The sequence below is a fragment of the Macrobrachium nipponense genome, chromosome 37, assembly GCF_015104395.2.
Source record: "Macrobrachium nipponense isolate FS-2020 chromosome 37, ASM1510439v2, whole genome shotgun sequence".
Classification (NCBI taxonomy): domain Eukaryota; kingdom Metazoa; phylum Arthropoda; class Malacostraca; order Decapoda; family Palaemonidae; genus Macrobrachium; species Macrobrachium nipponense.
This window is the reverse complement of record NC_061097.1, coordinates 55,108,243-55,134,876: the sequence shown is the minus strand read 5'-3', so window position 1 is coordinate 55,134,876 and position 26,634 is coordinate 55,108,243. Positions and strand designations below refer to the sequence as shown.

The 26,634-nt window shown below is 44.9% G+C and overlaps 1 protein-coding gene across 1 annotated transcript in view; it reads left to right on the top strand.

Annotated features, from left to right (window-relative positions):
* Window positions 1-26,634, top strand: part of LOC135209265 (PR domain zinc finger protein 15-like) — a gene marked incomplete in the record, with an annotated part of 57,155 nt that overhangs the window by 18,369 nt on the left and 12,152 nt on the right. The window contains 7 exon segments of the mRNA XM_064241974.1: window positions 8,956-9,105; window positions 9,448-9,583; window positions 11,080-11,183; window positions 11,733-11,879; window positions 12,089-12,242; window positions 12,678-12,820; window positions 13,123-13,270. Coding sequence (XP_064098044.1) covers window positions 8,956-9,105; window positions 9,448-9,583; window positions 11,080-11,183; window positions 11,733-11,879; window positions 12,089-12,242; window positions 12,678-12,820; window positions 13,123-13,270 — 982 coding nt within the window.

Below are 26,634 nucleotides of genomic sequence, written 5' to 3'. Positions count from 1 at the left end.
GAGGGAAAAGAATTTAGGATGGAGGTCGTTGTACAGAACCTACAAATATACTACGTATATTACCCTCTCGACGACCTTGATCTTGTAACAGTTGAATTGTCCGGGGGGTAGGCGCATACCGTAGTTAACTCTACGGTTTGTGACCGAGACGAATTGTATCTTAATTGAACTGCAACTCGGGGTTGCCTGCAACCTCCCAGCAGTTATCAGTTTCGATTTTAGATACTTGGTATTGTCATGACAACACCAAATCAGCTTTTGTATTTACCGAAATCCGTTTCGTTTAAATATAATTGCTCGAGCGTATTCTTTATGCTCGATGGTTCTAGCCGAACGCATTCCTTCGTGGAATAATGGATTAACTGGCAACTCAGGATGACGAGTCACCGAGAGCTACTGCGTATTGGAACCTGCCTGTTAGCGGCTCAGTATCAGCTAGGTCTCGGAGATGGACGGTCGGTTACGTCTCTCTCTCCCCTGGTTTGATTGACTACCGAACCGTATCTCTGCCCAACAATCATGGACTTAGGTCTCTGATTAACGGGGATTCTCGCAATAATGAAGGACCATCTACTGCTGTGACGCTCGATTTCATCGCCTTCGACATTGCGAGAATTTTCAACAGAGATATCTCTTGGACTCTTTCATCTTTCTGTTTACCGCACGGTAACAGAAGTCTGTACTAGTCAACCGCTGCATCGCACCGCGATAATGCGAATGATTTTTGCAGACATCTGAGTTTGTCTTCAAAATATCTCGTATTCGTAGGTGTGCAATTATTCATTGCTCGCCCCGAATTTAACAGATATGTCAGAAGACATCGCCTATTCTCCGACCTGACAGCTCTACTTCCAAATGTTCAGCCCATGAGAAGCAGTTCTTCAGGCAGTATTTCCCTGTCTTCATTACTGAAAAGCGCTCCGCTTTTATTGCAACTACGATCCTCACCGACAGCAATGAATAGCGGTTAGCGTTCTCAGTCTTTGTAGCACAGGTTCATGAATATTGAGAATCCCTTCTCTCGGTTCAGCTGCGAAGACGTAGGTTGCATTTTCTGTACACCTTCGTCTTCAACGACACATAGTGTTGTTTCTCCTTAGCCGAGAATCAACTATACTATGAGATATCTTGCCATCAAGGACCTCGGTCTCTAGAAGGCAATTGACTTTCGCCTGTTGGGCACATGCCTTAAGAGAGTCATCACCTTGCCTTCTGGCATCGGTGACGAACAAATTATTTGTTTAGTCTCTTGGCAGAACCCTTTTAAGGCGAAGGTCACGTGACTTGCTCGGGTGCTTGGACAACTTGCCTCCTACCGAACGCAGTCAGTCGGCAGCTGTCAGAGCGCCCAAGTCTGTTACGAACTTCGCTGTGGACTTAGTTCGGTTGTTCCATAACAATCTTTTCTTCGTCCTAACGGCTTGTCACAGTACCCATACCATCGACACTCACCATTGAGTGTCGGTGTCCTATCCACTACCGAGAAGAAAGCAACTTCGCTGCAAGACGGATAGACCAGTAGATGGGCTTACAGGTACATCAACCGAAGTCGAGCAAGAGGGTTAGGTCATACGACCATTCCCTTCTTTTCCTCTGAGGTAATTGCATGACTTTTCCTGCGAAGTCAAGCATCCAGGGGATGGGGATTTGTGACGCTCGATTTCGTACCGAATTCGTAGCGAAGACTCTGAACCCTTCGGTTCCTGACGATTGGTTAGAGTCCTTCACAATCCCCTCCCTAATGGACTTCACCGCCTTCGATGCGAAGGAGATGCTGCTTTGTCCTGTGAAAGCGCGACCGCGCTTTCTGAAGAAACTCGACATCCCAGGATGAGTGTTGAAGACTCTTCGTCAGCACCAAGACGACCTAGAAGTACACTCCCTCGAGTTACACAAGAACTTCTCCATGGCGCAGGTACTGAAGGCAGGGGTCTGGTACAACCAGACCACCGGCACCTCCTTACCTTTGGATATTGCCCACAGGTCCTTGGATCGTTTTCCTTAGGACCGTGGTGGCTGCTCAACACGTTGTCTAGCTAACCCAGACCCTAGCAGGCTGAACAGCATCGAGTCCTGGTGTGACTGTAAGAATAGATAAGTGAATGAGAGAGTGACTGGCTTCTCTTCCTATCTTTTTCTCCCCCTCTACCTGTGGGTAGAGGGATACGGTCATCACCTTGCTGGATAAGGACGAGATGCCGGTGAGCTACTCGACAGAGCCCCATCCTATCCCTTTCACTAGGGATGGGAGCGAATATCCACCACTTCCTCCTACAAGGGGGGGGAAGTGGATGCCAACAAGAGACAAACCATAACTTTATGTTGCCTCTTGCAAATAGGAACTTGTTCTTGTTTGCTGGTACGAAGAGATACGCTTGCCTCTCTCTTAGTACTTGGTCCAGAGGTCTGACCATTGATCCTGCGGTGCACACCCCGATCAATCGGACAGAGGCTTGGATCCCTCCCTCGCTCTTACGACCAGGGAGGCATTCCAAGGTTGGGCGAACACCAGTCTGTTCACAAAAGACTCAGATTCCTCCCACCAAGAAGCGAGTCTTCCTATTGTAAAAGGACCGAAGGTTTGTATGCCGTGTCGGAACAAATGACAATTTGTCCAAAATTGCATTTTTCCTAACTATACAAACCTGAGGTCCTTTTACAATAGGAAGGTACTAGCGGCAGCTGGATAGGTCGTAAGCTTTCGAACAAGGGGTTCGGTAGTTAACTGCTTGTCCGACAGGCGCGCGCGCGCGACTGGTAGGTAAACAAATCACTTTTGCTTTTGGCCCAAGCAAAAACTGCAGAGTGAGGGGTGGCATGAGGTGGGGCTATGTGTAAAAGGACCTCAGGTTTGTATAGTTAGGAAAAATGCAATTTTGGACAAATTGTCATTTTTCAGTTAAGGATCTGTATGCGTCCCTATTCCCAGCACTATCCGCAGACACGAAAGGACCCAGAGAGAAGCACTTTTCATAGGTAATCCTAACATCTTTAAGATAGTGAGATGCGAATACCGAATTGCATCTCCAATAGGTCGCATTAATAATATCCTTCATAGACATATTCTTCTGGAAAGATAATGACGTTGCCACAGCTCTTACCTCATGAGCTTTTACTCGCAGTGACTTATAGGAATCGTCTGCACATACACTGTGAGCTTCCGTAATCACACTTCTAACAAAATATGACCGCATTTTTGGACGTTGGCCTTTTCGTATCCCGCACTGCGCACCATAAACTTTGTTTACATGCCCGCAGCTCCTCTTCTTTCTTATTAAGATAGAACTTAAGAGCTCTAACTGGTCATAAAGTTCTTTCAATTTCGTCTCCCACCAAAGTTGAAAGACTTTTCACTTCAAAACTCCTTGGCCAGGGTTTCGAAGGGTTTTCATTTTTTGCTAAAAATAAAGTTTGGAAAGCACAAATAGCCGCGTCTCTTTTAAAACCCACTCGAGAATCTAGGGCATGGATTTCACCGATTCTCTTAGCGGTAGCTAAGGCTATGAGGAAAATACACTTTCTCGTCCAATCTCTGAACGAGGCACGGTCGGGAGGTTCAAACTTTTCTGACGAGAGGAACTTGAGTACTACATCCAGGTTCCAGCTTGGAGGAACTGAGGATATAGATTTAGAGGTTTCAAACGATCTTATTAAATCGTGTAAATCTTTATCTTCTGCCAAATTCAATCCTCTATTTCTAAAAACTGCTGAGAGCATGCTTCGGTATCCTCTTATGGTAGAAACTGAAAGATGAGCTTCCTCTCTCAGAAATAACAGAAAATCTGCTATATTGGTCACAGAGGTATCGGAGGAGGACAGTTTATTCTTCCTACACCATCTTCTGAACACATCCCACTTCGATTGGTATACCTGAATGGTTGACGATCTTCGGGCCCTAGCAATTGCTTTCGAAGCTTTGCTTGAAAAGCCTCTTGCTCTGACCAATCTTTCGTTAGTCGAAAGGCAGTCAGAGCGAGAGCGGGGAGGTTTTGATGGTACCTCTCGAAGTGGGGTTGTTTGAGAAGATCTATCCTGTTTGGAAGAGATCTTGGGTAGCCTACTGTCCATTCCTGTACCTCTGTGAACCAATCTCGGGATGGCCAAAACGGGGCGATGAGTGTTAGTCTCGTCCCTGTTGATGCTACGAATTTTTTCATAACTACTCCTAGCAACTTGAATGGAGGGAAGGCGTAAACGTCGAGTCCCGACCAACTCCAGTAGCATGGCATCCACCGCTATCGCTCTCGGGTCTTCGACTGAGGAGCAGAAGTTGTCTATCCTTTTTGAAAGGAATGTCGCAAATAAATCTATTTGTGGTCTTCCCAAAGGTTCCATAGACTTTGACAAACCTGCTCGTGTAAAGTCCACTCCGTGGGGAGAACTTGGTTTGTTCTGCTGAGCCTGTCTGCTCTCACATTCTTTTCTCCTTTCACAAATCTGGTTAGGAGTGTGATGTTCCTCTCCTCCGTCCATGACAGCAGGTCCCTCGTTATCTCGTAAAGGGAGAACGAATGCGTCCCCCCTTGTTTTTTTATATAAGCCAACGCTATGGTATTGTCTGCGTTGACTTGGATCACTTTATTCTTTACTTCTGATTCGAAGAATCTCAGAGCCAGGAACACTGCATATAGTTCTTTGGCGTTTATATGCCAGTCCTTCTGTTCTCTCTCCCATCTGCCCAACACTTCTTTTGCCCCTAGAGTCGCTCCCCATCCCGTCTCTGAAGCGTCTGAGAACAAGGTTAGGTTTGGGCTCCGAACCTCTAGAGACACTCCCTCGTTCTTTTTTAGCAGAAGCAGCCACCACTTCAGGTGTTTCTTCGCTTCTAATGTTACAGGAAAAGTGTCCGATTGTTTTAGGAAGAATTGTAGTGGTCGAAGATGAAGTCTTCCTAGGGACACAAATTGTTCTAGGGAAGAAAGAGTACCTAGAAGGCTTAGCCACTCTCTGGCTGAACTCTTCTCTTTCTTTAGAAAGGACGTGACTTTCTGCATCCCTCTCAAAATCCTTTCTTGGGACGGAAAAGCCCGAAAATCCCAAGAATTCATCTGAATCCCCAAATAGACTAAGTCCTGACAGGGGATCATCTGCGATTTCTCGAGATTCACGAGTAGTCCTAATGAATTTGTCAACTCGAGTGTCTTCCGTAGATCCTCCAAACATTGTTTCTGGGATTTTGCTCTTATTAGCCAGTCGTCTAGATAGAGACGTGTTTATACCCTCCAGATGTAGCCACCTGGCCACGTTCCGCATCAGGTACGTGAATACCTGCGGAGCGGTGGAGAGGCCGAAGCACAATGCCCTGAACTGAAAGACCTTTCCTTGTATCACGAACCTTAGATACTTCTTCGACGATGGGTGAATAGGAACGTGAAAATAGGCATCCTGCAGGTCTAGAGAGACCATCCAGTCTCCCTTTCGCAGGGCTGAAAGCACCGAGGCAGAAGTCTCCATCGAGAACTTTTTCTTTTCTACATAACGATTCAGGGAGCTCACATCCAAGACTGGTCTCCATCCCCCCGATGCTTTTGGTACTAAAAATAGGCGGTTGTAAAACCCCGGGGAGGAAGGATCCTGAGCCTCCTCTATTGCTTCCTTGTCTTTCATCGCTATCACCATCTGAAGAAGTGTCTCTCTCAGCACAGGGTCCTTGTACTTCGCCGACAGTTCCTTCGGAACTTTCGACAAAAGAGGTTTGTCCTGAAAAGGTATGATGTAACCCTTTTCCAAGACTGCTAACGTCCAAGGGTCGGCTTTCCTTATTGCCCAGGCTCCTACAAAGTTTAGAAGTCTGGCCCCTACAGAAGTTTGGAGGATTTTGCTGCTACTTTGTTTTCTTAAAAGCCCGAAAGGAAGACCTTCCTCGCTTCTCTGTCGTCTTCCTTTTTGTTGGGGGACGAGAGGAGGAACCTCTCCGAAAGGGCACTATCGGAGTACGAGCAGTCTTCTTAGCCACTGAAACCGCTGGTCTCGCTTTCTTGGTAGATTGAACCAAGAGATCTTGGGTCGCTTTTTCAGCCAGCGACTTCACAATATCCTTCACCAAGAGAGAAGGAAACAGATACTCCGATATAGGGGCATACAACAGGGCTGACCTCTGTGAAGGGGACACGGCTTTGGTCAGGAATGAACTAAACAACGATCTCTTCTTCACTACTCCCGCACCGAAAAGAGATGTCAATTCTCCTGAACCGTCTTGAACCGCTTTATCCATACAGGATAAAATACTATGTAGAACTTCGGGTTCCAAATCGTCTTTTGCCTTTTTGGCCAGCACTCCAAGGGACCAATCCAAGAAGTTAAAAACCTCTAAAACATGAAAAAGTCCCTTAAGGTGCTGATCCAATTCCGACATGCTCCAATAAGCCTTCGCTGAATTCAATGCCTGCCTTCTTGATGCTTCGACTAAGCTAGAAAAATCAGCTTCTGCTGAAGATGGTAGCATAAGAACCATCACTTCTTCCGTCTTATACCAAATTCCTTTCTTCCCTCCGAGTTTACAAGGAGGAGAGCAGAAAACAGTTTTCTGAGCCTCCTTCTTCCCATTCAACCAGTTGTTTAAAGATTGAAGAGCTTTCTTCATTGAAATAGCTGGTTTCGTTTTCAAATACGAGGACGACTGAGGAGTTTTCGTACTCGAAAACCAAGATCTCAGAGAGGGAGGAGCTGCTGGGCTTAGGGAATCTCCAAACTCTTGAAGAAGTAAAGACGCTAATACCTTGTAATTGGATACGCCCTCATTATTCGGGGTTTCTTCCTCGGACACGTCTTCTAACTCCATCATGGAAGGAGAGTGAGTTCTTATATGGGAATCTTTTCCCTTAGGAGATATACTCTTAGAAGGAGAGAAGCTAACCGATCTAGAAGCTCTCTCCTTCCTATCCAATAATTTCTCTTGAGATCTTGAAGTAGATGCCTTCAATGTACAAGGTTCTTTTTGTGGAGTTCGATCCCCTTTATCCTAAATCAGGCTCTTATTTGCAGGAGAATCGCTATCCGAAGATATTGCATGCCTCAATAAATATCTCCTCCTAGCAACTTCCAGCTCAACTTGCATTCCCTTATCAGCTGGCGCCTCGCGCCTGGTTGTCTCCTCGCGTGCGGCTGGCGCTTCGCGTCTGGCTGGCGCCTCGCGCCTGGCTGGCGCTTCACGCTCGGTAGTTACCTCTAATACACCTTTCCTACTCCCAAAAGGTAGTTCTTTATGCATAAATCCATCTTCTTGTCCTGATGTTGGTTTGCACTTGACCAGATCCTCACGTCTGGCTGGCGCCTCGCGCCTGGCTGGCGCTTCTCTCCTAGCTGACGCTTCGCGCCTGGCTGGCGCCTCGCGTCCGGCTGGCGCTTCGAGCCTGGCTGGCGCTTCGAGCCTGGTTGTCTCTCCACGAACTCGTAGCTTCGTAGGTCTGTGAAAGACCGACTCTTCATCCGACGAGGAAACTTCTTTCCTAGGAGGTTGATAGTAAGGTGTCCTCGATTTCTTCACCGGAAGATATTTATCCTTTCTTCTGGGAGGATCTCGGGAAAGAACCCTGACCAGGGAAGCAATGGACTCCTGCATGTCTTTCAATATCTTAGTCGTTTCCTCCCTTTGATCTAAATGAGAGGATCCTTTCTCCATTCTCGACGACTTAGCGGGAGAAGGCAAAACTTTTGCGATCTTATCCTCCGTCAGGGAATCCTCCGAAAAACGTTCCGGACTCGAGTTAATCCCAGTCTCTTCCCAGATCCTCTTCAGGGGACGAGAATGATCCGCCAATCTCCATCCTCTTTTGGGTGACGAATTCTCGGATGACGAAAAACATTCACGCAGAATGCTTTTTCTAATGCGTTCTTTGGCAGTCTGGGATGTCACAGAATCTGCCGAAGAGACGTCTGACTGGTGGGGATTCTCCATAACCTCTGTACGGCTTTTGACATTTCTTCTCCTCTGGGCTTGGGAGCTTGAAAGAGGTCTAGGCCTGGGAGCGTTGTGAAGCCAGTCAGACGCCTCCTCCACTTCACTGGGGACATTCACATCACTTTCCACAGCACTCAAATTTTGCTTACCTTCTATTGCAGCCATTTTACGCTCCATTTTCATAAGCGCTGCTTTAAGGCTTGCGATTTCCGAAGCAGAATCAGTAGGATCTGCATTAGGAGAAAATCCTGAAACATTAGAAGGAGCATTCATAATGTTAGAAGAGGGTACAAAATTACTCACCATTTCACTCGAAGAAAGAGAGCTAGGCTTGGTTTTGGAAGAGGACTTCCTTAACTGGTCTTTCTCTAACTTCTTCAAATGTGAAGTTAAAGACTTCCACCCTTCAGCACTCAAACTCTCACATTCACGACAAGTGTTATCAATCGAGCATTCATACTTCCTACATATTCTACAGACAGTATGAGGATCAACCGAAGCTTTCGGCATCCTCACCTTGCACCCTGCATTCACACACATTCTTACTACACTTCCAGAATGAGACATCATGATGAAAAATCCAAGACAAAATCCAATAACGGTCCACAATAGCGTATGCCAATACAACGATCCAAATACGTCACCAAAGGTCCAAAACGAAGATCAATTGCAATCCAAAAAACGAAATCCAGCCGGAGATACCAACAACGATGTTACCAGTATGGCCGAGAGAAAAAAAAAAAAAAAAATATGATGGAAAACGGGAATGGTTCCTATTCCTGCCACCCAGCGGCAGCGCGGTTGATCACCTGACCTACCTGTAGCGTGCGCGCGAAATTCGAAATTCTGTCGGTGTGACGGAGTCAATAGCTAAGTATATATCTGACAGGTAAGTTGAATGTATAAAAATAATGTTTATGGTTTGAATGTCTCTGACAAAGTTGAATTCATGTAATGTCATTTTTTTATACGGTAGCATCTTTGACAAAAAATTTTGCATTTTGGAAGTTTGTCGCATAGTTAATCAAAACCTCAGGCTGTCTGGCCTGTTTCAGTTTCCAAAGAAGATGGTGGTTCTCGCAACAAATGTCGTTGATGGACCTCACAATTGTCAGATTTGTCCAACGCAGTTCCACAAGCCTGAATATTTATTGAGGCACCTTCGTAAACACACGGGAGACTTTACATGTGAGAAGTGTCTAAAGGTATGTAACTAATTTTTTGTGTAGCGCAGGTAATCTGTCAGACCTTTATCTCATGAATTTTGGAATAAGGACTGTGTTGATTTTGTTCAAAACTATCAATCAAAGCTACCTTGTCATATAGTGCCTGAAAGAAACTGATAAAAGTTGAGACAGAAAGCAAAGGAGCTGGGTTGATGAGGTGCTGCAAAGAGCTATAGTAGTGTCTACAGCGTTCCATGGAAGGACATTTCCTGGTGATGCTCCTAGACTTCATTTCTCTGTATCTATATACAGTATTTTGAAATATTGCCTTTCACCATGGAAAAACAAGTTTATTGATTGTTACTCCCCTCTGATTTTAAGGTATTTGCACGTAAAGAGGGCTTACAGAAACATGTTTGTCCGGGTGGTCTTCATAAGAAGACCTTGGAGTGTTCCATCTGCAGTCGCTCATTCTTAAGTGAAGCTCTTCTTCAGAAACATGAGCTGAAGCATAAGGGTAAGAAGTCATGTGATGTTCCAGATATACTAACCTGATTTTCTGAATAGAAACTTGACAGAATTTTGTGGTATGCACAGAGTTATTTTTCCATAACTGTCATTTTTTTTTTTTTGCATCATTTATAGTTTGGGACCACTGAGTCTCATCATTGGGCTATAATAAATGCAGAATAGCTGAGTTTTAATCCATTTAAGGTCTCTCTACAATACCTCAAGGTGTGCGCTTTATTTGCTATTTTGAATAGGAATTAAAATATATAGTTTCTGTATCCTATCAGGATATTGTAGATGGCAGTAGACCTTTACAGTACATTACATTGTACATTTTATGTGGCTTTCATTCCCTTTGGCTTCTTGCTACGTAGCCATCTAACTTTACTTCATAACAGTCCCTTTTTGCAATCTTGAGGAATATTAGTAATGTGAATTTTTGGTTGTCTTACACTACTTGATAATGGGAGACAGTCACATAACTTAAGTCTTTATTTAGGTAATATAAGAAATGTTAATAGGAATTACCATCAGAGGTTACATATGATTAAGACAAGATGGTAGCAATAGTTTATATTTTCATCAAGTTGTCGTCCATGGAACTGGACACTTAAGTTTTCTTTTCAGTATTTTAGGAATGACATGGCCACACTGATCCACAGCTGGTGTATATATACAGTGTAATTTTCACTGATGTTCAGTATTGTTAGTGACACAGATTTCCTGTCCAGTTGTTGCAAATCTTCATTATTTTTTGTTATCCATGGTGACATTTTCTTGTTGAGAATTTTGAAAAACACTGCTGTTTATATTGCTACAGAGCTTGTCTTTCAGTGTTTGGTAGCTTGGACAAAAACTGATTTTCCTAATTAATGATTGAAATTATACTTTTGCCAATGGAATTTCCTCTAACTTGATGAATCGGCAATAGAAATTTGGGAAGCAGTTAAGCTATTTTTTGGATGTAAAAAATCTTTAAGAATTGTAAAAATAGTAGAGTGCAATATCTTTCAGAGCTTATATTGAGTGTCCTTTTACAATGAATCTTTTTGAGTCTAGGTACTACTTTTATAGAATTACGTATATCAAGAAGATAAGTGAAAGGTTTTAACTAATTGTTAGGCTCCTTTCTATGAACTGGCAAGGTTTCCTTAAAAAGAGGACAAATTTCCCAACTTTGTAGTAGTCAATGTTGTGAATGTCATGTGAATGAATCTGCATATTTACAAGTAAAAACTTTCTTGTGGCTTTCAGAGTTAGGGTCGAGACAAAGTGGAGTAAACATTTGAGTAAATTATGCTAAACTATTAAGTTGCTTCATCAGTTTTTGTTTCTGGTAATGTGTGTTAAGAAACTGCAATAATATAATAATGTCAGACAAAACTACCTTCATATTCAACTCGAATTCGTTGACAGTGACTTTGTTTCAGTTTTTCATTCATTAGATCTCATGCTTAAGGTAAATTAAACATTTCTTAGTTTGATAAGTTCTTGTACTTTCAGGTAGTAAAAAGTGTACTCTCTGTGATAGGTTCTATTCAAGTAAAGAATCACTTGAGAAACACATGAAGAACTGTCCAACTGTGGAAATAGCCATGTCTTTTCAGGTAATAAAATTGGTTATAACTTCATAATTGTATGTACTGTCTTATAGTGGTCTGGTTATGCTGCCTCACAGTAACATTGCATATACTGTATATGTATGTGTATTACTTGTATTCAACATTTTGTAAGTCTGAAAACCTCCAGCATAATTATATGGCTAACTCACTTTTGGTAATTATTTTGATATTTAAATGTTGTGTGAAAGCAAAGGTAATTTTTTTTATAGATTACAGCACCATATAGCGATACATGTTCATTTGTCCTGTTATTGCCTTGCCAGTGCATTGGTTATACTAAAACCTGTGTAACCAAGATTCAACAAGGGATGATGAAACATGCATTTTAATTTGTTCATGATCTGATTTAGAAGTGAAGATAACTGCATTAGTTTAAAAAGGATTTGGTGTACTGAAATTAAGAGGTCTTTATGTTTAATAAATTGAGTCCTGTAACATTTTCCAGTATGCATCACAGTATCAGTATGAAAATTTGAAGTCAAATGTCACTGCAAATAAAGTTCTGGTAACAAGAAGTCTTGTTTTTTTCTACAGTGCGGTGTCTGTAACAAAGAGTTCGTCAATCAGTCTTTGTTGGATCGACACGCAAATAGTCATTGTCGTCAGTACCATTGTGAGATTTGTAATAAGAAGTATGCCACCAATGCCAGCTTGAAACATCATGTACAGTTATGCAGACAGGTAAATTATTGTAAATTAATTGTTTTGCTTGATATAGAGCCACAATTTATGCCCCCCTATGCAACCAGTGATGTTATGTTATACTTTTTGCGTTGATCAAAACATGATAGGAAACACCTTAAGGCAGTGAAAGATATTTTCTGAGAAAGTTTGATTATGTAAAGCTTTGTCACTGCTGTTTTTATCAGTGCCAGTTGTTTCTCATTCAGATTCAGCAAGTTGTTTCGTATGGCCATGTGAAGTGCGAAGAATGTGGGGAGGTATTGACAAGCACTGCAGAATTTCGCACTCATTATCAAAAGCACACACACCCCTATAACTGCAATGGCTGTGATCAGCGTTTCAAAACACGTGTTGGATTTGGTAGAGTATTATTATAACTGTCTGAGAGACTTGAAGTAGGACTAATTTTTAAACTTAAGGAAGGACTTGAACTTGTATGCCATTGTAGTAGCATTTTGCTATTTCTAATCCATTCCCTGGTCCCTGCCTACATATGTTTTTAGCTTCAATTTTATCCTGAGCCTGAGTTTTCCTTGCATATTATAAAACCATAACGCAAACCCTTTGAAAGCCTTGAAATGTAACCTTAGGTCTCATTAAATTAATTTGTGATATTTCAGACTCTAGCTGTCACTTGTAATCAGGATGAAACACTATTCAAAGTACGCATTGGTATTGCAGTCTGAACTACTGTAGAGTACATTTGTTGTTGTTTGACTGTGATTGTAAACATGAGATAAGATGCAGTAATAATTAATTTCCCTGCATTCTCACCTATGAATCATCTGGTTTCAGAGATCCATGTTTGCAGAGTTGAACTTACTTGTGACCATTGTGGCGCTGAATTCCGTTCTGTTCAGGCTCTGAATCGCCATGCAGCTGTCCATGGGCCACCACCTTTTACCTGTATGTCCTGCAGACGATCATTTTATCGCAAGGTATGGGAAGTTGGGGAAAGTTTTACTATCTATTCATTGCAAGATGCTGACCACATTTGCCATTATTGCAGAAATGCCATTACAGTAGCTTTATTTTTATGTATACTGTAGTTACTGTACTGTCGTGTTGTGTTGTTTTGGTATCCAGAATCCTTACAACTGAAAATAACTTACCATTTCACAGTTAGTCTTGGGTAAACTTCAGTGATCTCTTCTTTATACTTGGTAATTGAGACAGCTCTCTGTTTCTGTATTGATGTATTCCTATTTTGATGTATTGTCAATGTGTTAAAATTTTACAGGAGAGTTTAGACCGTCATAACTGCTGTAGCGAAGAGGGAATGAAAGAAGTCCCTCAGTCCAAAGGAAACTTCAACTTCAAATGTAATATTTGTGGAGTAATTTTATCAACAAGGCATAGTTTCAACACACACATGAAGTCTGCTCATGGTAAGTTATATATTGCTTTGCTCCTCCATCGTGGATATTAGAGTACAGTGGATTTAATGCCCAAATTTCTTTACCTTAAATAAAAAATAATGAAGTTATCTTCTAAAGAGGTTAGTGCACAGGGAAAGACTCAAGAAGAGCCGTTATTAGGCTCAGAGGTCTGGATAAACCAATCCTTTATAACAATAATAATAACAGGGAAAGACTAGCAAAAACCAAAAGTTCTCTTAGTTGAAAGGCAGGTGAAATTTTTAACAATATCTCTGTAGGTCTCTTCTTGGCTTGCTGTCCATTTTCTTTAGCAAAATCATTTTAATCCTGTTTTCCTTTTACATTGTGGAACAGGTTTGTCACTACAATTTTTCAAGTCATGAAGTTTTTGTACATGAACTTTCCTGTCAGATATATACTTAGCTATATGTCTCTGACGTCACGACAGAATTCAAAACTCGCGGCACACGCGACAGGTAGGTCAGGTGATCTACCTTACCCGCCGCTGGTTGGCGGATGTATGAACCAATCTCCCTTTCCAGTCAGATTTTTTCTGTCGCCGGTGTCGACTACACCTGTGGTCGTTACCTCCTGATAGTTAAATTCGTTTCTCATTGCCTTGGATATCTTTGGACTGACTTTCGGTGAAGTACCTGATCTTGTTGGCTTGGCATACGCGCTTGTGGATTGTTTTTTGGATATTGGTTTGGATTTTTCTTTGATTTCAAGATGTCTGATATAGAGATTAAGAAATCTGCTATGTTTAGGGTGTGTTCTATGGATGAATGCAAGGTGAGGCTACCGAAAGCAATGGTAGATCCTCACACAGTATGCTTGAAGTGTAGGGGGTAATGAATGTTCCTTTATTAACCCTTGTAATGAATGTGAGAAGTTGGATGAAGGTGAATGGAAGTCTCTTTCTTCCTACTTAAGGAAGTTGGAGAAAGACAGGGTTAGGAAAGCTTCGTCTAGAAGTTCGAGTAAGTCTCGTATTAGCGAGGTAGAAGTAGATAATCCTGTCGTAGCACTAGATCCTTCTCCCGTTTCAGCTCCTGCCCCCTGCATCGAACCCACAGATACGCCTTCGGAAGTGGCAACCATGAGAGCCACGATCCATAGCATGGAGAAGAAAATTCGTTCATTGCAAGGTAAGAGTGATAGTGAGTGCAGTGCCCCCAGTGCAGTGGAGGGTGCGTCTGATCAGCTCCTTAATGCTTCCAGGCCTAGACCTCTTCCAGACTCCCAGTCCCAGTGGAGGAAGGAAAGTCAACAGCCGCAGGAAGGTTAGGGAGAACCCCCACCGATCAGGCGTCCCCTCGGTAGATCCTGATGTTCGTTCCCAGGCTGCCTTAATTCGCGCCAAGGAGGAGGTTTTACGACAATGCTTCTCTTCTTCTTCATTGCCTTCTCCTAGAAGAGGATGGAGCGCCTCGGATTCCTCTCGACCGTTGAAGAGAGCCTGGAAGGCTCCTTGCGCCCTTCCTTCCAGCCCGGAGTGTTTTCCGGAGGATCCTGAAGTGGACATCAAGAAACCCAGGAGGGATCAGGAGTACTCGCCTCAGAGTAGGCTTCGAACCTCGTCCCCGTGTGGAGGAGTTTGCAAGATCTCCGGCTCGGATTCTTGCGGGGCTGCAAGCTCAGATTTCGGCTCTTGCGGGCTCATTGGGGGGAGGCGCTCGTCGTAAGAAGGACGTCTCTCTCCCCGTCAAGAAGTCTAGGCTACCTTCTCCTGCGTTGCCTTCTCAGTCGGAGTCTGCTCTCTCTCCTGTACCAGCGGATAGAATGAGGCGCTCTTCCCTTGGCAGACGCCAGTCGTCTTCCAGGCGCCAATCGCCCAGGAAGCTTTCTCCTGGCGACTTCATTTCTCCCGTGGAACGGGATCAAGCTCCTAGTAGGCGCTTTTCTAAGGATAAGCGCACAGCTTCTACTTCTCGCTCCTTTCCGAAGAACCTCCAATCTCCGGATAAGAGAGCCTTCCCCTGCATGGACATTTCTAAAGACAGGATCTCTCCTTATGTTAGACGATTAGAGCCTGGTAGGCGCTACTCCCCAAGTAGCCGCTCTCCTGCTGACAAGCGCCGTGTTGAAGATAGGCGCTACTCTCCTGATAGGCGCTATTCGCCTGTTAGCCGCTCTGTTCAGGTCAGGCGTAAAGAGCCTGAAAGAAGCTTCTCTGCTGGTAGACAAGCTTTTGCAGAGACCCACGCTTCTCGATCTAGCTATTTGGATATTCCTGTCTCCTAGTAGGCGCTCTTCTCCAGGGATTCACTCTCCTGTTGGTAGGCGCCACGAGCCTAGCAGGCGCTCCTCTCATTTTAGGCGCAGTTCGCCAGGGCAGCCGCTCGCCTCTGGACAGGCGCATGGAGTCTGGTAGGCGCCTTGAGCATAGTAGGCTCTCCTCTACTAGCAGGCGCTCCCCTTTGGACTCCCGTGTATCTCGGGACAGACTACAAGATTACAGAGGACTCCCTCATCGGAGTAGGAAGGACGCCTTCGATAGGAGCTCTCCCGAAGCTTTGGCTTCTCCTGATAGGCGCCAGACGGCTGCCAGACACTCCTCACAGGATAGGCGCACTTCTTTAGAGAAGTCCGCCTGCTCTCGTAAAGAAGCCGAAGGTTCTTCGGTAGATGAAATAGAACCTTCAGAAGAGGACTTGGTAAAGGACTCTTCGGTCTTGTCTTACAAGATCCTGACAGACCTACTTCTTCAGGAGTTTGGAGACGCACTTACTCCGGTCGCTCCTCCTTCTCCTCTCTCTTTATTCTCGACATCTAAGAAGACGAAGGTTTCCTCCTGTGTGAGAATGAAACCAACCATCTCAATGAAGAAGGCTTCGAGAGGTTTTGGTGATTGGCTTCTTTCTGAGGAGGAGAAAGGGAAGACTGTTTTTTCTTTTCCTCCTTCTAAGCTTACGGGGAAACTTGGTTTCTGGTATGAGTCTGGAGAACCCCTAGGCCTGGGTCTTCCCTCATCTGCAGACACGGACTTCTCTTCACTGGTGGATGCCTCCCGATGCTCGGCCCTCTTGTCTGCTAAGACTACATGGGCGATGAACGAGCTCGACCACCTGTTGAAGGGAATGTTCAGAGTCTTGGAAGTCTTCAACTTCCTTGACTGGTCGTTGGGGGTCTTAGCTAAAAGGACTCAGAACCCGGATTCCCTTTCGCCCGAGGATCTCAACAGTGTACTTACGTGCATGGACAAGGCAGTGAGAGATGGATCTAGCGAAGTAGCCTCCCTGTTTGGAGCAGGGGTTATTAAGAAAAGATCGGTCTTCTGCTCTTTTCTGACCAAGTCAGTCTCTCATGCTCAGAGAGCCTCGCTACTATATTCGCAACTTTTGCCTCTTCTCTTTCCAAAGAAGATAATACAGGACATCTCTGGAGCTATCTCCGCGAAGGCGACTCAAGATATGCTCGCTCAGTCGGCCCGGAAACCTAGAACGACCTTCCAGACGAAGACTAAGAAGGAGACTCCAGCTAGACAGGAGCCCTTTCGAGGGGGCCCTCCTTCTAGAGCCTCTACCTCAAGAGGTAATAGAGCCTTCAAGAGAGGAAGATCCTTCTTTCGCTCTACCAGAGCGAAAAAGTAGGAAAGAAGTCCTCCAAACATCTGTAGGTGCCAGGCTACTAAGATTCGCAGAAGTCTGGGCACAGAGAGGAGCGGACAACTGGTCCCTCTCGATTATCCGGAAAGGATATCTGATTCCCTTCTCAGCAAGACCACCTTTGACGACGACTCCGAGGGAGTTGGTGGCCAAGTACAGGGATCCCATCAGGAGCCAAGCTCTTACTCTGGCAGTAGAACAAATGCTAGAGAAAGAGGCGATAGAGCTAGTGAGCGACCCATGCTCAGCGGGCTTTTACAACCGCCTTTTCCTAGTTCCAAAAGCCTCAGGAGGATGGAGACCGGTTCTGGATGTAAGCGCCCTGAATTTCTTTGTAGAAAAGAGGAAGTTCGCCATGGAGACGACATCCTCAGTGTTGGCGGCTCTTCGTCCAGGGGATTGGATTGTGTCCCTAGATCTTCAGGACGCTTACTTTCATGTGCCGATCCATCCTTCTTCAAGGAAATACCTCAGGTTCATGATGGGAGGAAGGATATTCCAGTTCAGGGCCTTGTGTTTCGGCCTTTCAACAGCCCCTCAGGTCTTCACAGGACTAATGAAAAATGTAGCAAGATGGCTACATTTGGAGGGAGTCAGGGTGTCCCTTTACTTGGACGACTGGCTTATCAGAGCCAAGTCACAGAAAAGATGTTTGGAGGACCTACAAAAGACCCTTTTCATGGTGATTTCTCTGGGACTTTTGGTGAACTTTCAAAAGTCTCAGTTAATCCCCAGTCAAGATCGCATCTATCTGGGGATTCGGATGGTTTCTCTGGATTTTCGGGCTTTTCCATCTCCAGAAAGGATATCCCGACGTTCAGGGAAAGTCACAGCCTTTCTAGAAAAAGACGTATGCACAGCGAGGGAGTGGATGAGTTTGCTGGGGACACTCTCCTCGGAGCAATTTCTTTCTCTAGGAAGGTTGCACCTCAGACCTCTCCAGTTCTTTCTACATCGGAACTGGCGTTGTCTTTCTCAAAACCTAGAGTTCTCCTTCAAGATTTCAAGAGAAATCAAGAAGGACCTCTCTTGGTGGGCGAACCCTCTCAGGTTTGCAGAAGGGATGTCCCTTCACATTCCGAACCCCAACCAAGTGTTGTTTTCCGACGCGTCGGAAACAGGTTGGGGAGCGACGCTCGGCTCAAGAGAAGTGTCAGGCACCTGGAAGGAGGAACAGGTGACCTGGCACATCAACAAGAAAGAGCTGATGGCTGTTTGGCTAGCTTTGAAAGCATTCGAGCCCTACGTCCTAGCTTCGACAGTTCAGATAAACTCGGACAACACCACGGCCCTGGCATACATCAGGAAGCAGGGGGGAACTCACTCCTTCTCCCTGTACGAGACAGCAAAAGACCTTCTGCTGTGGGCAGAGGAAAGGAAGATTTGTCTCCTTACCAGGTTCGTACAGGGAGAAAAGAACGTCAGAGCAGACCTCCTGAGCAGGAAAGATCAAGTCCTGCCGGCGGAGTGGACTCTTCACGAGGATGTTTGCCAGGACCTGTGGAGACTATGGGGCAGGCCTCACATAGACCTCTTCGCCACAGCCAAGAATGTGAGGATAGACAACTACTGCTCTCCTATATCAGACCAGAGGGCAGTGTCAATAGATGCCTTTCTCCTAGATTGGAAGGGTCTAGACACGTATGCTTTTCCTCCCTTCAAGATACTGGGAGAAACTCTCAAGAAGTTTGCAGAATCGGAGTCAGCAAGGATGACGTTGATAGCCCCTTTCTGGCCCGCACAAGTCTGGTTCACAGAGGTACTGGAATGGTTAGTAGACATTCCGAGATCCCTACCACAGAGGATCGATCTGCTCAGACAACCCCACTTCGACAGGTATCACAGAAACCTCCCCGCTCTCGGTCTGACTGGCTTCAGACTGTCAAAAGTTTGGTCAGAGCGAGAGGATTTTCTGCAAGAGCTGCAACGGCTATCACAGCAGCAAGAAGGCCCTCTACACAGAGTCTACCAATCGAAGTGGGACGTCTTTCGGCGGTGGTGTAGGAACCATCACCTGTCCTCTTCCAGTACCTCTGTAACCCAATTAGCAGACTTCTTACTTTTCCATAGGGAAAAAGGTGGACTGGCGGTATCAACCATTAAAGGATATCGTAGCATGCTGGCTGCAGTGTTTAGGCACAGAGACCTAAACATTTCAGAAAACAAAGACCTTCATGATCTAATAAGATCTTTTGAAACATCCAAAAAGGTTTCGTCAGAGATTCCGAGTTGGAATCTGGACGTAGTGCTGCGTTTCCTTAGGTCCCCTAAGTTTGAACCGCCTCAGTCTGCCTCTTTTAGAGACCTCACGAGAAAGACACTTTTTCTCATGGCATTGGCTTCCGCAAAAAGGATTAGTGAGCTCCATGCAATAGAAGGGAGAGTGGGGTTCAAAGGAGATGCAGCGATCTGTGCCTTCCTACCTTCTCTTGGCCAAGAACGAGAACCCCTCAAATCCTTGGCCTAGGAGTTTTGAAATCCAAGGTTTATCTGCCTTAGTAGGCGAGGAAGCAGAGAGGTCACTTTGCCCAGTACGAAGTCTAAAGTTTTATCTTCAGAGGAAGAAGAAACTTAAGGGCAATGATGTCAACCTTTGGTGCTCTGTAAGAGATCCAAGGAGGGCTCTATCTAAGAATGCGCTTTCTTTCTTCATCAGAGGCCTGGTGAAAGAAGCACATGTGACATGTGATGAAAGTCAATTCAAGCTTCTGAAGGTCAAAGCTCATGAGGTAAGAGCTATTGCCACTTCATTAACTTTCAATAAAAACATGTCCCTGAGTAATAGTATGAAAGCAACATTCTGGCGTTGCAACTCAGTCTTCGCGAACCACTATCTGAGAGACGTCAAAATCACGTATGAAAAGTGCTTTGCGTTAGGCCCATATGTATCGGCGGATTCGGTGCTGGGGCAGGGAGCTGAGACATATCCTTTGTAGTATATTTTTTCCCCCTTGTTTAGTTTGTAAGTTTTTTGGTTGTTTGAAAGAGCATGCAGGTAGGCATCTCTTTCATGTCGTATGTCTAACAATGATTAGATTGGTTAGGTGATCAGTTTATGTTTGAGCTCCTTGCAATGATAGTGGTTAGGTTCTGTCATATAAGAGGGCGAATCCCCTTTGACAAGATCCTGCTCGGATTCTATCAAGTAAGCGGATACCAAATCCCTTTGATAGACCCAAAGAGTCTGTCAGCTGTAGGTCACGCCCTCGCTGAAGCTCTTCAGGCAACGCAGACTAATAGACAGTAACTATGAAGTCTTCTGCCTAAACAGGTAAGAACCAAGGTTGTATTTTACATCCTACAACAGGTGTTGTTTCCCCCTTTTTTCCATGTTAATATTGCTGTCTCTTTCCCTCCACCAAGGGTGTCAATCAGCTAAGTATATATCTGACAGGAAAGTTCATGTACAAAAATGTTATTGTTAGTATACAATAAGGTTTTGTACATACTTACCTGGCAGATATATACGATTGATGGCCCGCCCAGCCTCCCCTCAGGAGACAGGTGGAAGAGAAAAATCTGGCTGGAAAGGTAGATTGGTTCATACATCCGCCACCCAGCGGCGGGTAAGGTAGATCACCTGACCTACCTGTCGCGTGTGCCGCGAGTTTTGAATTCTGTCGTGACGTCAGAGATGTATAGCTAAGTATATATCTGCCAGGTAAGTATGTACAAAACCTAATTGTATACTAACAATAACATTTTGACTTGTTGGTCTTGTTTGAACTACTTGAAATAAGCATATAGTTGTGGTCTTGTTTGAACAACTTGAAGCAAGCATATAATTGTGGTCTGGTTGAATTAGTGGAGATTGAATAGATCTGACTGAATCCTGAAAGGTAATTTTTATAAATTTGATTTGTCTTTAGATAAGTATTTTGCCTGTTCCATCGTTAATTTCAGAGACTTTGAATACTTTTTTCATTACTTTAATGACTTAACATTGTACAGTACAAAGAATAATTGTATTAATGACTTAATGTACTGCAATAAGAATAATTGTATTAATGACTTAATGTACTGCAATAAACAAAAAGTTATATTTTAGAAATGCTGTTTCGATATGTACTGAAATTGACCAAGTTCCTGTGTAACATTTAAAATACAGTAGTACCTCGAGATACGAAATTAATCCGTTCTGAGGCGCACTTCGTATCATGAGGTTTTCGTATCTTGGACCACATTTTACATATAAAATGGCTAATCCGTTCCAAGCCCTCCAAAAACACCCCAGTTAATTTCATAATAAAGCTAAATTGACCTATAAACAATGAAATACTACAACAATTTGGACCATTCAATACCTAACTTAATAACAAAATGCAAATTAACCTGTAAATAAAGTGTATTAGTGTACATGGTATACAAGAAATACTGTACGTAAAGTGTGGAAGCTTACCTTTCGAGTGAGGCTATCTCCGAAAGTGGCGGCAGAGGAGGAGGAGGACAAACGGCAGATACGTACGTACGTACGTACACTTAACTTTACGAAAACCCATAAAAAAATGTAAGGAAAACATACATAAACTAAAATTTACGAAACACATTAACAAAACTGTAACGCTTAACTTTACAAAAAACTAAAATTAAAATTTTTTTTTTCTTTTTTTGATTAACTTTTTTTTTTTTTACTTTTTTTTACTTTTACGTAGGTTTTTTTTTCTTTCTTTTTTACAGAATTTCAACTTCATCACCACTTTCAACTTTCTGTTTATCACTTGGTTCTTCCTTTTTGCTTTCAACTTTCTGTTTTTCATCACTTGGTTCTTCCTTTTTGCTTTCAACTTTCTGTTTTTTATCACTTGGTTCTTCCTTTTTGCTTACTCCTGCTAATGCTAAAGGCCTCTTTAAAAAATAACGATCCAAGGAAGATTGCTTCTGCCTACTTTTCACAATGTTCCTGAAACGACTCGGGCAAACGTCATCGAACTGCGCAAGCGTACGACCTGTGTGAGCCTTTTCGGGGTGTCTTTTTTTTCTATAAACTATTGCACTTTATGAAAAGCAGCTAGATCATCCTTAATTTCTGCCGTTGTCATAGGGTCCTCCTCCTCTTCCTCGCCGCTGCTAGAGAACTCCTCTTCAACAACGTTATGTTGCATGGCCTCCAACTCCTTCAGGTCATCCGTCGTAAGCTCCTCTTGGTGCTCCTCGAGAAGGTCGTTGATGTCGTCCTCATCGACGACCAGGCCCATGGACTTGCCGAGTGCAACGATCTCGTCAAGATCTGGTTGGGAAACAGTTTCGGGATCGTCAACTGTTTCTGACTCTGCAGCACCAGCTTCGCACACGTCGAATCCCTCGAAGTCTTGGGCAGATACGGCATCAGGCCAGAGTTTCCTCCACAAGGAATTCAAGGTTCGCCTCGAAACCTCCTGCCAAGCTTGGTCGACGAGTCGGATGCAAATGACGATGTCGAAATGCTCCTTCCAAAATTGATGCAAGGTGAGGTTTGTGGTATCGGTGATGTCGAAACATCTCTTGAAAAGATGTTTCATGTACAGCTTCTTAAAGTTCGCTATCACTTGCTGGTCCATGGGCTGGAGGAGAGGGGTGGTGTTGGGCGGAAGAAAAAGAATCTTGACAAAGGAATGCTCCGCTAGGGTATCTTCCTCGAGGCCAGGAGGGTGGGGAGGGGCATTGTCCAATACCAGCAGACATTTCAGGGGGAGGCGCTTCTCTTCCAAAAATTTCTTCACTGTCGGGCCGAAACACAGATTTACCCACTTGGTGAACAAAAGCCTCGTTACCCAGGCTTTTGCATTAGCCCTCCACATCACTGGAAGCTTCTCCTTAAGCACTTTGTGGGCCTTGAAGGCTCGAGGAGTCTCGGAATGATACACCAGTAGGGGGCTTCACCTTGCAATCCCCACTGGCGTTCGAACAAAGTGCGAGCGTAAGCCTGTCTTTCATAGGCTTATTCCCGGGTAGCTTCTTCTCTTCCTCCGTGATGTACGTCCGACGAGGCATTTTTTTTCCAAAAAAGGCCAGTCTCATCACAGTTGAAAACTTGCCGAGAACTGTAGCCTTCCTTGATCATCATCTCGTCGAACGTCTTTTTAAAGGCTTCTGCCTCTTTTGTGTCCGAGCTGGCAGCCTCCCCATGCCGCACCACCGAATGGATACCAGTTTGTTTACGAAATTTCTCGAACCAGCCATGCGAAGCCTTGAACTCTGGCGTTTGCGTTGATGTCCCTTCCCCTCTGTCGTCTTCCGCCTGCGCAATCAAATCGCCGAAAATAGCGCTGGCCTTGTTGGAGATTGCAGTCTCCGTTACCGTATCGCCAGCGATTTCTTTGTCTTTTATCCAGACAAGAAGCAGCCGTTCCATCTCGTCGTGCACGTGGGTCCTCTTGCTGGACAAAATAGTGATGCCCTTGGATGGTGTAGCTGCTTTGATGGCATCCTTCTGTTTAAGGATGGTGCCTATTGTCGACGGATTTCGGCCGTATTCCTTAGCGATCACACTCAATCGCATACCAGCTTCATACTTCTTGATGATCTCCATCTTTGTCTCCAAAGAGAGCATTCGCTTCTTTCCGTGAATTTCAACTTTCTTGGGACCCATGACTGCGTTATCTTGTACGTAATTTACGTATAAGTACAATAAAATTTTCACACAACACGATAAAGTACGTATACTGCAACGAAATCACTAATGAATTTACGTTACTAAACGAAATCGTTAGACCGAGCGAATACCTCGTTCGTACGATAACTATGCTGGTACGAAGTAGACGAGGTAGGCATGCCACCACATATACGTACATAGATGCATGATGGGAGGGATGCTGTCCAATAGGAGAGAAGGATCTCATGGCGGTGACTAGCATCAGGAACCAATGGGAGAGCAGGAGGATGGTGGCGAGTCTACTAAGTTGGCGGCGCGCGAGTTTCAAAATTGTTATCGGTGGTTCGGGCGAATCTCGGACTTTCAGAAACTTTTCGTATCTTGAAAACTTTTTGTATGTAGAGCCGTTTAATTTATCATATTGGCTTTCGTATCTCGAGTTTTTCGTAAGTTGAGCCTTTCGTATCTCGAGGTACTACTGTAATTCATAATCAAGGCTTTATGAAGATTTATTTTATGTGCAGTAGAATTTGTTCATGGTTACTATACTAGCCGGAATAAAAACAGTTGAAAGTTCTGATATTCCAGTCCATGTATCATAAGTAGTATTTTGTTTTTTATCCTATAGCGGTTTAACCAGACTGTAGAGCAATTTCTAGTTGTTCCGACACGTAATACAAACCATCGGTACTTTACATATGGAATATACTTACAGCAGCAGCTGGACCGGTCATAAACTTTCGAACAAGGTGGTTCGGTAGCAACTGCTTGTCCGATGGTTGGGAGTCCCGCCCGACTGGAGGTAAACATTCCTATTTGCTTTCGGCCGCCGACAGAGACAGACATGTTGTTCACCGCTCTGCCCGCCTTCGTCGTATGCTTTCACCTTCGATTACGAAGTGCTTTTGTGTATGGTATCTTTTCTTTAGCACTTGGAGTGTGCCAGTAAGTACTATTTATTCCTTTTTTCATTGGTTTTTTGTATCTTGTGGTTTGTCATGGATAGCCACAAGATGGAGAGACCCCCCTGCCCCCCAGCCAGCCGGAGACTATGCCTTGGTGTGGCAGGCCGTAAGTGTGGGTCCTTCAGGTCCCTATAGAGTATGTGGACCCTCATGATTTATGTACTCGGTGCCGAGGACGAGAATGCTCTCGGACCGACACTTGTAATGTATGTGTGTTGTGGTAGTAGGAGCAGTGGGGGCGCTACCAGGGGAGCAAGAAAGCGTGTAAACCGGCCAAGGTGTCGTCGGAAAGCTCTCCAGCGACACCTTTGGTTACGGCCACGTCTTCTCTCCTCCCTCCTAGCCAGCTCCCTCATATGGCTTCTTCCCCTTCGGGGGACGTGTTGCATTCTGCCTCTTCACTTGACCTGTCGAGTGCAGAGGAGTGGGCGCGGAACCCCAATCTTCAGTTGTATTTGGGGTCTCCCGTCTACTCGGGGTGGGAACCCCCCTACTCAGGTGTGACTGCGGCCGTGGATGGGGACTTTGAGCAGGTCTGGCGCTCGCTGGGCCTTTCGGGCACTTCCAGCGTTCAAGGGCTGCTGTACCACCTGGCCGCTCCAGTGACGCATGGCCTGGTGACGTCCACGACAACGACCATATCAACGCCTGGGTATGCTGCTCCACCTCATTTGGTTTATACGCAGCACGTGATGACATTGACTCCATCAGCCACTGTACAGACCCCACTGTTGTTTGTGCCGCAAGGGGAGCCGGCCCCAACGCCTGGGTTTGCAGTCCTCGCCCCAGCCACCGACTTCAAGTGCCCTTAGAGCTTACCGCTCAACCGGCCACCAGTGCCAGTTCCTGTCATCGCCGCTCCAGTTCCAGATCCTGCCGTCTCTGTTCCTGCCCGTGGTGTTGCTGCTCCCACCGCAGGTCCCTCCGGACAGGTGCAGCTGGGCCGTGTTGCTTTGGCAACTACCCTAGCTCTGTCCTGGATGGAGGACCTGACGGTGGTCCTGAGGAAGCTGACGAAGAAGAGGTCCAGGAAGAAGAGGAAGGCAGAGGAAGGCATCGTCGTCGTCTGCTGCTGCCTCTTCCCCTTCGACTTCGAAGGCCCCACAGCCGAGGAAGAAGAAGGTGGTCCCTCACAGTGTCTAGAGTGGCGGCCTCCTCGGGACACATCACTCCCGAAGGGGACCCGGCATTCAGCAGACTGTTGTGGCGGGATCACAAGCTAATAGAAACAAGCTGGCTAAATCCCCCCCACATAAACCTAATCACTCCAACTGCCCAACTCACCCCAATCACACTTTCCTCTTTACACTACAGCATACACGCAGGACAATTGACCTATACCTACATAAAAAAAAACACACACACACACACACACACAAAACACATGTACTTACCAACTCCAGATACTCCAGGGCTATGCTGTGCTGTCTGCCGGTCGAGGTCACAGCGATACCAACCACAACCCAGGATCACAACCCACAACCAAAACAACACAACACCCAAAGACCACAAAACAACAAACAAGGAACACAACCACAACCAAATAACACAACCACAACCTCACATATAACAACAAAAACTCAACAACACAACAAAAGACCAATGCACAAACAATTACCCACACAAAAAAGCAACACACACCCACTAACAACACCAACAACAACCCTCAACCACAACAACTCACATATAATCCAACAGGAACTCACAACTCAACCAAAACCTCACAGCACAACAACTAAGCAACCAATATCAAACCCAACAACAATCAGCAACCACCCAATAACACACTACTTAAATAACTTAACCTTCTGACTAAAGATTGATGAAAGACTCATCCAAACTCAAAACACAGAACTCTGATCTCTTACAGCACCAGCAGACAACCCAGAACTCACCAACAGCCAATCCAATCGTTAACGATCCATACAGCAGCAATTACACCCTCTCTCTCTCTCTCTCTCAATCTCATCTCCTCCCTCGTCTCTCTCTCTCTCTCTCTCTCTCTCTCTCTCTCTTACAGACGTCGTCAAATGGAACACCATAACTCCTCCAAATTTCCTCCCCCGTTACATTTGACAACGTCTCCTTACACTCACAACACCCACATAAATAGCCTTCTGCAACACCCACGGATGCTCGGATGCAAGTCCCCTGGATCTTGTTTGAGAGCCCTCATATACACTCTCAGTTACACTGCCATCTACTTCTCCCAGACCACTTCCAGTCAGA